At 34.9% G+C, this 11,709-nt stretch overlaps 2 protein-coding genes across 4 annotated transcripts in view; both read right to left on the bottom strand.

Annotated features, from left to right (window-relative positions):
- Positions 1 to 452: 452 nt before the first annotated feature.
- The window catches only part of P4HA1 (prolyl 4-hydroxylase subunit alpha 1), a 92,132-nt gene continuing 80,875 nt past the window's right edge, over positions 453 to 11,709 (bottom strand). For all 3 annotated transcript variants that reach the window (XM_082855090.1, XM_082855089.1, XM_082855091.1), the window contains 4 exons: positions 6,547 to 6,612; positions 4,185 to 4,253; positions 3,595 to 3,691; positions 453 to 2,005 (listed from right to left, as the gene is read on the bottom strand). In XM_082855090.1, coding sequence (XP_082711216.1) covers positions 1,935 to 2,005; positions 3,595 to 3,691; positions 4,185 to 4,253; positions 6,547 to 6,612 — 303 coding nt within the window. In that variant the 3' untranslated portion in view covers positions 453 to 1,934. The remainder of the gene's footprint in view (positions 2,006 to 3,594; positions 3,692 to 4,184; positions 4,254 to 6,546; positions 6,613 to 11,709) is intronic.
- LOC309971743 (vesicle-associated membrane protein 7-like) lies at positions 10,113 to 11,553 on the bottom strand. The gene has a single exon (XM_082855109.1). It carries the CDS (start codon positions 10,882 to 10,884, stop codon positions 10,225 to 10,227), a length of 660 nt encoding a protein of 219 aa, XP_082711235.1. The 5' UTR covers positions 10,885 to 11,553; the 3' UTR covers positions 10,113 to 10,224.

Below are 11,709 nucleotides of genomic sequence, written 5' to 3'. Positions count from 1 at the left end.
TTCAGCATAAAAAAAAAGGATTGCAAAGTTTTATACTGGAATTTTTTTTCTCCTTTTCATTTGGAAAGAAAAATAGTTGGTAATTATGAAACTTGGGAGGGTTCTGTAAGACCTAACACTGACAAGAGTTTACCAATCCCTGTGTGGGGTTTGGGGTTGAATATAATGAAATTTGTAAGATTATGGAATATGTTGTTTCCTTGTGAAATAGATATTTTTTATTCTACTTTCTAAAACACGTGGCAATTAAGGATTAGTATCCTTTCTTTGAACACCCATTTTATTTCTTCAATTTTGAATTTACATTGCTTCCATCTAAAAAAGATTTTTAAAAAATCTGTGGTCACAAAATCTGATTAATGAATTTAATTCTCAATATTTCTTACTAAAATACTTGTGGTGGAACAAAGGATAGTTCAGAGAAATAAAGTTCACAGTTCACTTTTCTAAAAAAATGGTAAAGTAATACCCTCTTTCCCAGAGAATTAACCAAATTCTTCCTTATTTAAATACTGCATAAAGGATAAAGAGCCCTTATGTGAACTATGATTCACCATAAGAAATATAAAGGTTAAAGGGTCAATGAACATACTTCATTAGGTTCAGAGCTTTCTACTACCATACCATGTATTTGAACAACAGAAAATCTTAAGTAGCATTACTGTAAAAACTCCATAACCATAGTAATAAAGTTGTAGAGCTCCCTTTTAAGGTAACATATTTTGATTGATTAAATATCTGAAAGTTCAAAGAGCCTTAATTTTCTACCATAACAATGTGACTTTAGAGTGAATGAAAATCAGGAGGATAAACCTAAGTCCTAATTCTAAAGAAATAACCTGTTATTGCTATAGCACACATTCACATTTAAATACGAAAAATACCACACAGAAAACGGAAACATTTAAAAAAGATTTAAGATCATAAATAGGTCACTGTTGTCACAACACATTTCAGAATTTAAAAACAAACATTTTGGCTTTTTAGGAAAAACTCCTTTTATATCAATTCCCTCATCATTGAAAGGACTTGTACATTTTTAAATTTCCAGTCTCCTAAGGCACGATATTTTTTTAATCCAAATGCCAACATCATCATCCCCTGCTGTAGGTAGCTGAAATAAGAGGCAAGGAATTAGCACTAAGAAAAACAGCAAAATTTTTTGGACAAAATCATCAGTCATTTAAGAAAAACAAGAAACAGACTAAGTCATGATCATTTTAGTTAAGAAGGCCCAATCTTTTAATGTAGGACCTTCTGTTAAACATTTTTTTTTTAATCAAAGTATTGTAACTCAGATTTAATTCACCACAGAGGAGCTATGAAAGAAGGGGTTTGGTAAAATAAAGCATACTTTAAAAATGACTTGGGAGAAAAAAAATCAAATTGGAATAGCATATGGAGGGGCAAACATTGTATGGAACCCACTTTACAGGGCTAATTTATTCCTAGTCTTCAGGCAGATCCAGAAGGGAGTTGTTGAGACTAAGTAAACATAATACCTAGGTCCATACTATACGGCATCTGTTCCTTAATCACACGGACCATTCTAGCCTACCACCCACCAACTGAGATGTACTGAAATACTATAATCAGATGCCTAAATTGTATTTTTTATCCAACCAAAAAAAGTTCTTTAAAATATACCATAAATGTAAAAATTTCTCATTTTTTACCCTGCCTTGCTTTGTCCTCTGTGATACCAACTGAACTTTAAGGTTTCATATGTAAAATGTGGTGTTTTAAGTGTTACTTTTAAAAGAAAAAAAAACCCCACAAAGTTAGCGATTGTCCACAGATGAAACATAGGATGAGGTTCATGACTGAATCAATCATGGAGTGTTAGTCAACTGTAAACTCTTCAAAGTTAAGACTGGGAAATGTGTGTATCAGACACATCAGAGTACAACAGGAGAGAAAGGGAAGTCTGTTTGTCATTCCAATTCCGACAAGGTGCATGGTCTTCGAAATTCCTGTCCACGTTCATGGAGCCATTTATTGGATACTGTGAAAGAAAATAATATATTAATGTCCCCCACTATCTAACTAGTATTTTTTTTAACATCTTTATTGGGGTATAATTGCTTTACAGTGGTGTGTTAGTTTCTGCTTTATAACAAAGTGAATCGGTTATACATATACATATGTTCCCATATCTCTTCCCTCTTTCTAACTAGTATTTAATTAACTCCTAGGAGCTAGGACTATAATGAAGTTTCTACATGGGCTAAAAAAGTTCAAGACCAAAACCAGGCAAAGACAGATGCTACTTAGGCTGTCTTTTTAAGAACTTCACTAAATGCTGGAAATAAAAAAGATTTTATACATATGTACGTACATTTGAGAATCTGTGCATGTGTATTTCCTAAAGTTTCTAATGTTCAATGTAAGACTTGAGATGTAGGTACAGACAGAACAAAACACTGTTTTACCTGTTTGCAAAATACCACTTCTAATACAAAGACATTTTAAAAATGAACACAACTCTATGATTAATCTCTCGTATTATGTGCTCATCAAGTTTCCTTTGTTCCAAGATACTGTTTTTTAATATACCCCCAAAGGAATTAATTTCTTTCTCCTCCTCGTATATCATAGAACCCAATCAATGGCATCAACATGTATAAGATATTTAAACTAGCACTCATTAATTCTTAACTACTTTGTTTCCTTTCTTAACCCGTGTATCCAATCTTTTATTCATCAAACCCTGTTGATTTTACTTCTATGACCTCTTCAATCTATTCTTTGCTCTCCAAACCTTTTGCTGCTGCCTTAGTCCAGGCTTTTATCATCACCCATTTAGACAACAGAAAACAGCCTTCTAAACTCATCTCTCCTCCACTAGCCTCTCTTCATTCTAGTCCAGTGGTTCTCAAACATTAGTTATCATCAGGGGAGTTCTTTTAAATCCTGATGATCAGGTATCACTCCTTAATCTTGCTATGTCCAATACGGTAGCCTCTAGACACATGTAGCTACTAAGCACTTCAAGTGTGGAATGTGGCCAAGTGACACATACGGAAATAGATACATGGGGTTAAATAAATCTATATAAAAATAAGTTCACCCATTTCTATTTCTTTTTCTTTTTTTTTTTTTAATGTGGCCAGTCTTATACTTGCATGAACCTGAGAGTACCTCTCTAGCTTCGTATGATTCCTGGCCCTGGTCTGTAACATGCCTGGAAAACTACTGCTCTATCTTCAAGACTAAATATAAAAATTAATTAAACTTCGAAGAAGCCTCCCTAAATGTAAGTAGTTACCGTCTTCTGTTTATATCTTTGTATTAGTATCTACTACAAGAGACAACTGTGAACCCCATGAGAGGAAGATTCAACTTTGAGTCAATTAACGTTTCTTAAATAATGAGTGGAAATAGTGTTAAAAATGTCATAAAAAATCTGATCTGTTGAAAGCAAATTTATATTAAGATAAGAAACTTGCTTCGTTGAATCCCTTTCAGTGTTAAAGTCATATTAGGCAAATCTGTCAGGAGTTTTTTTTCACTTTCTTTTAAGATGTAAACTATAATTTTTAAATAAGAGACAAAAATCACAAATTCTATTCAGAGAATATAGGAACTATTTACCCCATTTGTTTCCAACCAGCACTGGACAGGCTGCATGCCGTGTACTATAATCTCCTTCTCCACTGGCAAACAGATTATACCAGAAAACAGCAGTTCCCTGTGGAAAACAATACAAAATTATCCCCAAATAAAGTATCAGGTTATTGCTTTTTATAGTAACTAAATTTTCCTATATTCTATGGAAATAATTCTCTATGGCAGCACTATATCTTCCTCTAATATAGTTCTGAAAGTATCATATAATGTACAAAATTTTGGTGATCACATGAAAGCATTAATATCAGCATTACTTAACAAAAAAGTGTATTTGCCAAAGCTAACACATCTTACAATAGCAAGTATCATACGGAACCCATCTTAGAAATGAAAACTTCTAAATACTAATCCCTGGTTGTTCATACCTCTAGGTACTCACGGTAAACTGTACAATATCTAAAATCTTCCCTAGGCATAATGTAGTCCTTAAGTATACTACCTTTAAAAATGTTATTTACTACTTAGACTATGAAATATAGGTGCATATATTCCTCAGGGAAAAAAATACAGAGGACCCCCCCCTCTCCCAAATTAAAATAACAAGCCAAGCTTACCTTTTTGGGCCAAACACTAGCTCCTACTTCAGGAAAAACAGTGGCTCCTCCTGCTGACACATCACTCATCTAATAAGAGATGAGAGTATTATCGAAAGTGCTGGTAGAATAAAGTTAAACATGCCACTGTGAGGTAGATTTGATACTAAATACTAGAATGAGAATATCTGGACTTTTACTTACATAAATGGGTTTGTGCATGCTAGTCAGTTTTTAAAAAACAAGATGCTATTTAGGTTTACATAGATATATAAAAGCAGAGGAAAGATGGAAGTCAGCAAGGGAGACTGGGATATACTTTGGGATAGCTATTTCTTTTATAGCCAGAGGTAAAAAGAGATGATTTAAAACTGACAAATCAAGTAACATGGGGTATAAATATGTATTCTATAGCACTAGAATATCATCTCCATGGGGGCAGGAATTTTCATCTGTTTTGTTTATTGCTGAGAATAGCCTCAAAACAGTAGGTATTCAATAAATATTTAAATAAGTGAATTCAAACAAAATAGAACTAAACACCAAGAGAAAAGTAATAAACTAAAACCAGTTTTGTTATTTCTCATGGTAGGGTATCAACACATATTAACTAAAAATTAGAAGATGAAAAGATTTATAAAGTTATATTCTTAATGGTGAATTAGAATAAAAACACAAACCTTCCAAATTAACTGAAGAAGCACATGCATAAAATGAGGCAAAGGAAACACAGATCATATAGTGAAGATTTTTTCCAAAAACAACGTAAGTAGAATGTAGAGTCAGACTAATGTATCACAAAGCAAAATCCAACTATATGCTATATTCAAGAGTCACATCTAAAACAAGTGATTTATAGGCAAATGCTGTACCAAAGAAGAGTCTGATCTTAGTATCAAGCACAGTTTAACGCTAAAGGCATTCAGTGATATAAAGAAGTGTATTTTACCATGATAAATATATAATCCATACCAAAGAGCTAATAGCTCTTAAGCAATGAAAAAATTAACTTCAGAGGAATTTAAAAGTTGTGCTATGTGGCCCATCTGAGAAAAGCATTCAAATAATGAAAAAAATGAATACTAATCTAATAAAAATGCTATATATAACTAAAAGGGGATATAATTATCTAATATATAGTCTGATAGTCACAAATAATCTAACATTTATGGATATTGGACCAAATAAGATAGCATCAATTTTCTTGTATTTCTTTGCTTTTTTTTTTTTAAATTTATTTACTTTATGTATTTATTTTTGGCTGCAATGGGTCTTTGTTGCTGCGTGTGGGCCTTCCCTAGTTGCAGCGACCTGTGTGCCACAACTACTGAGCCTGTGCTCTAGAGCCACAAGCCACAACTACTGAAGCCTGTGCACCTAGAGCCTGTGCTCCGCAACGAGAAGCCACCGCAATGAGAAGCCTGCGCACTGCAATGAAGAATAGCTCCCAGTCGCCGCAACTAGAGAAAGCCCGCGTGCAGCAACGAAGACCCAACGCAGCCAAAAGGAAAAAAAAGTTATGTACTGCCTTTTGGGGGATACTTGCTCTTAGAATTCAGCCTCATGCTATGAGGAAGCCCAGTCCACATTCTGGTATTCTGGCCAACAACCAGCCTCAACCTCAGCCTTTAAGGTGACCCCAGTGCCAGCCATCATCTGATTGCAAATGCATGAGAGATCCAGAGCAAGAACCATAAATGAAGCCCAATCAACCTCGCAACCATGAAAGGTAAGAATCAAACTGTTACTCTAAACCATTCAGTTTTGGGGTGATTTGTTATGCAGCAATAGATAACTGGGGCAAATGATCAAAGCTTTATGTATGAATATATAAACAAACAATTTAAAAAAATGAAGATCATACTGTTTTGAAACTAATGAACAATGGGAGAATGGTTACCCTTGAGGAAAGGGCTTCTAGCGTGCTCTAATGTACTATTTCTTGATCTGGGTGCTGATTATGCTAGTGTTCACTTTGTGAAAATTTATCAAGTTATATACTTATGATTTGTACACTTTTCTGATATATTTATCAATAAATTCAAGAAGTTTATTAAGATAATGTGTATATATACACATAAATTCCTACAAATACATAGAGTTGCTTATATATACATTATAGATGACTATAGATGACAGTCCATACTCCAAAATATCACATTGCCTCCAAATACTGGAACTAGGTGTAATTTTAACTTTCTTCTTCAGGTTGTAATAAGTACAATCTGAAAAAGTTATAAATGCAAAGAAAAAATTCTTTACTCAGTTGTAAAAAAACGTTAAACTAGGATGTTAAGAGCTAAACAGAACAAACATGTGAACACATCAAAATAAATGAGTCATGTGATCAAATCCCAACTTAAAAATTTTAGCTATAACTTACATAAAACAGCCATGTAGCAATTCTATTTCCTGTCCCCAGCTCTTTGAAAGCATCTGGCTCATCTTTCTGTGAATAAAACACAACTCTGGTATAAAATTCAGTAATGCAAATTCTCCAATGGCAACTAACATCATTAATATGCTGAATAGTATGCTAAAAACAGCTCCTAAAGGTTCCTTTATAATGTCCAGTGCACTATATATACAACAGGCATTCAGATATTTGTTGGTTGTTGATTCAACCAGTACACTGAATACTTTTGATAAGACCATTCGGGGGGAAAAAACAGATTTGTTAGCCTATATAATGAGAACTAATATCTACTATCCACAGATTATTTTAAAAATTGACACCTATAGTTTTAGCTTCCAAAAAAGCAAGACATGAGAGTCTCTCAGCTACATTCATTAAGTCAATTCTCTGTGGGTAAAAAAAAATTTACCTTGAGATTTACTTTGAACTCATGATCCATTCAAATGTCACTGCTACTATTCTTGGCTGTCTTTTGGGCTGTCAGCACTTTAATCTGGCTGGAGAATTCACGTCTGGCTATTTAAAGCTAAATTAAAATACAGTATAGTCTCTTGGCATTTTCCCAGAAAAATGAAAATCATGTATTTTTCACACAGAAATTTATACACATCAATTTGTCATATCCTCAAATTGTCCATTAATGTCCTTCAAAGGATGAATGACTAAAACTGTCGTATACCTATACCACAGGATACTATGCAGCAAAAAAAAAGGAACACCCTGTTGATATGTTCTGCAAAAACATGGATGAACCTCAAGGGAATTATGCTGAGTGAAAAGAGACAATGTTAAAAGGATACACGCCGTATGTAACATTTACATAACATTTGCAAAATAATTTTAGTGAAGAACAGATTAGTGGTTACCAGCAGTTATGGATGGGAGGCAGAAGGGTATATGTAGCTACAGAGCAGTACCGCAAGGGAGTCTTACAGTGATGGTGAGGTTATGTATCTTTATTGTGGTGGTAGTTACATAAAGCTACACATGTAATAAAACTGTATAGACAGACAGACATGAGTGCGAGCATAACTGGTGAAATATGAATAAGCTCTGTTGCTTGTGCCAACACCAATTTCCTGGTTTTGATAGTGTACTACAGTTATGCAAGACGTTAACACTGAAGGCGGTTGAGTGAAGGGTGCGTGGGATCTCCCTGTATATTTGGGGGGAAACTTCCTAGGAATCTATAATTATTTCAAAATAAAAAGCTATGAAAAAAAATTTAGTTACATTAATGTGAGGACTTAAACTGTAGTCTTTCACATCATCCAAGATCCTCAGACATTTTTCAATAATTGAAAACAGATGGAAAAGAGACTAAAAATATATTCTTTGCTAGCCTGCCCAGAGAAAGAGTCTAGGATTCTGGGATTAAACCAGTCAAGGAATGTAATACAATACAGACTGTTTTCTTTCCAAAGAATACACTCTTATTAAAAAATGGTAATAGATCAAGAAGTTTATTAGAATACTTGGCACATTCCTTAGAATTCATGTAATTATGATAAATCTTAAATTAAGATTTGGTAATGACAATTTATAGCTTGATATGTTAAAATTACTTAACTTTTTAATTTAAAAGGTTAAATATTTATTGATCTTAAGCAAGAGTACTTGGGCAAGAACAACTTTTTAACAAACTGCTTTAATATTATTTATTCTCCAGCCTCTGCATCTATTTTATGTTTTTTATCTTCCTGTCTTTCAAAATGTATTCCTGTAATTTCTTCAGATTTATTGCCCAATTCACTGCAGCTGTCTCTAATCTGTTTAACTTATACACTAAATTTTAAATTTCAACAATTTTTTGACCTAAAGCTTCTGTTTATTTTTCAAATATGTTAAATCATTTTGAGAATTCAGTAATTTTTATCCTCTTTTATTTTTAAAGTATTAGTTTTTTTTCCTATTACTCTTAAATATTATTAATGCCTTCAGTTTGTGCATCATTTAAAACAAGGTATGTGCTTTAAAAAGAATTCTTATACATAAATAGATCAAGAGATGGTTAAGTAATTTATCCCTAAAACATGCACATCATTTTTATTCACGTGTGTGTAAGAAAGGGAAATAAGCTTTAAGTCTTGGGATTAAAGGCATTTGGAAATTATTATTAAGGAATGCCAAATGTTTTCATGGAACAAATGTGTTTTCCAACAGGAAATGCTGATGTAATTAAAAGGCATTAGTGTTGATAAAGAGGACTGAAAAAACATTTGCACTATACATGATCACCAGGAAAAGAGTTTCAGGGGGTTGAAAATATATGTCAAATAAATGAACCAGCATGAATTGAATGGTACAGATGGAAGAACAGGTTGCAGGTGCCAGATTATGTGACACATATAAATATTCAAGGCACATGACTAGGCTAAACAGGTGACTAGGTTTTACAGACCAATTTGTTCTTTCATTGGGAAAATAGTCAAATGTAATATAATGTCCATTTACTGGCATTTATTGATAAGTAAGTGCAATTAGATCTAGGGCAGCAAATATTGTCCTTTCAGATACGCACTAAAAGTACACACTAGCTAACAGATGCCAGAGTAGCCAAAGCAGTATGATTACGCTCCAGTTTTTTCACGCTGCAGTTACATGGATGTTAGCTAAAATGTCTTGCATTCTTTCATGTATCATACTGTCTACTCTCAAGTTTCACAAAAGAATTCTTCAAAACTAGGCAGATTAAAGAACTCACTAAACCGCAAAGGATGCTCAAACTATTATTCAACACCAGTCAAACCCAAATCCTGGAGTTGATTGCTGACTATATTCAGTTTGGGCTTTTCCACTGTGGTTCTCTTCTTTTTCTTTGGTGAGCCAGAGGAATGTGCCTCCCCATTCCGTCCACTACCCATTCTATTATCTATACAATTGCCCTAAATATCCACCAAAGAAAAAGGAATATGTAAAAAACCACAACCTTTGACAATATTTAAACCACTGTCTTCTTAAATCAACTGCAGTGGGGAAACAGAGGATATCAAGCTCTGCGAGGTTTGTGAATGAAAACTTTCTTCCTAAAAGTTAATAATAGGCAGACAAGGATAATTCTGTTTGCTTCTAAGAGGCTAGCAAAACGTTCCCCATCTCACTGAGATACAATGTTTAATACTTTACCTGCTTGGGCTCCTAGAAACACCAACAATTAATTACAATTCCCTAAATAACAACAATTCTCCATGTATATTGTTTCCAAGCACTTAAAACCCTTCAAAATCAAAGGACATTAAGATGAGATGTTAGCAATACTATCTGTCTCTTGAACTTTTGTGTGCACAAAGGTCATCCATAATTTCAGTAGACAGCTCATAAGACAGGTGGTTTCTAGCTGTGATAGCTTTGTGCAATTATAAACAAAAATGTATCTATAAGTAGATGACACTAGTTAACAAACCAAAGAAACAAAATGCCTTTTTAAGGCTACTGCTGCAATAAATGGTTCGGTCTGAAGTGCACTGGAATAAACTGGTTGATAGGACAAAGATAAATCTGGAGGCATAGAACAATATTAAAACAAAAGAGAGAAAGAAGAGGGTTGAAAAGACTGGCAGACACCATCTGTCAGTATTAAAAGGCCTGAATCAAACGGATTGCTTTTAACTCCCTGTTCTCTCGTATCCTTGGTTAATGATAACTTTATTTCTTCACACAGCTTGGCCATGTAAATCCACCACAGAGAGGTGACACAATAATACAGATGAATATGACTGATAAGATGATGATGATGATGGTGAGCTTGAGATTCTTCACACACATGGCTCGGGCAAGATTTCTGTTGGTTGTTTCGAAGGTGACAGACGAATCCACGAGATTTTCTGTTTTATCTATCAATAATTCCAATCTTTTGCCTTGCTGAGCCACCAGATCTATGTTTCTGACCATGATTCCTTTAAGTTCATCCACTTGGGCTTGAGTCTCCATCAGTTTATCTAGGCCCTTATTCTCGGAGTGATGCTTCGGCTGTGCAGCCAAGACACTTGAGAACTCACTATTCATGGCATACGGAAGCACTGTTTGTGCTCTTGAACCGTACGTGGTCTGGAACCTCTTTTTTATCTCATTTAGAAAATAAAAGGCTCGGGAACGCTCAAAATCATCATCAGTGATACAAAGATATACAATCCTGTCTTGGCAGATGTAATGAAACAAATAATTGCCATGTAAGTACGTTAGCTTGTTATTTTCAGAAGGTATCTGAGCCAGAATCTGCTCTGTCACCTCCAGGAAGTTGCCTCCACACCAAGCATGTCTGGCAAGGATAGTGGTTCCCCTGGCAACAGCGAAAAGAATGGCCATGGCTTTGATCTGATCTGTCTGGGCACTGTGTGAGAACTCGGGGATCAGGACAGAGTTGCGCAGGTTAGCGTGGGCTCGCCAACTGCCTGCTCCCACAGGAGGCTAGACTGGACCTATATAGTTTTTTTATATTCTGTATCTGATAACTGAAGTATCTAACATCCTGGGGGCATCTGTTGGCAGGCCTCTGCTTTCAAACTGCCAGAAAAAGCTCCCCATAACACATCATACTCCAGCTAGGATGCGAGAGGAAACTCTTTTGAAGGGTCTTGACTCAAAGCAGATGATTTTCTAGGCCATTCTTTCTTTCTCTGAAGGTGTAATCCTTTTGGAGATTTAGGTTTTATGCAGGTATCTCAGTTCAGTAGCCTACACTATAGCAGGTCCTCTCACAGAGCTATTAATCCCCAAAGCTCTAGATTCCTGGAGGTACATGCCTCCAGCCTCAGCTTTTTTGCTCCCTTTAAACACTCTAATTTTAGTCTCTAGGTTTTCTCTGTTCAGTTTGCCTTTGAGAATTTCCTTTACTTTCTTCAAAGCTCAGCAATGCATTTAAAAGTATGCTAAGTTCTTTTACCCTGTCTCTAGGTATTTTTTACTGCTTTAAAAGGCTTTACAGAATATCTATTCCACCATGCTTCCACAAATTCCAAATAAGCTATGAATTTTTTTTTTTTAAAGAAGATGTTGGGGGTAGGAGTTTATTTATTTTTGCTGTGTTGGGTCTTCGTTTCTGTGCGAGGGCTTTCTCTAGTTGTGGCAAGCGGGGGCCACTCTTCATCGCGGTGCGCAGGCCTCTCACTATCGCAGCCTCTCTTGTTGCGG

Source organism: Leucopleurus acutus (genome assembly GCF_964270905.1).
Source record: "Leucopleurus acutus genome assembly, chromosome: 14".
Taxonomy (NCBI): Eukaryota; Metazoa; Chordata; class Mammalia; order Artiodactyla; family Delphinidae; genus Leucopleurus; species Leucopleurus acutus.
Note: the sequence above shows the minus strand (reverse complement) of the source record. Positions and strands in the feature narration are given on the sequence as shown.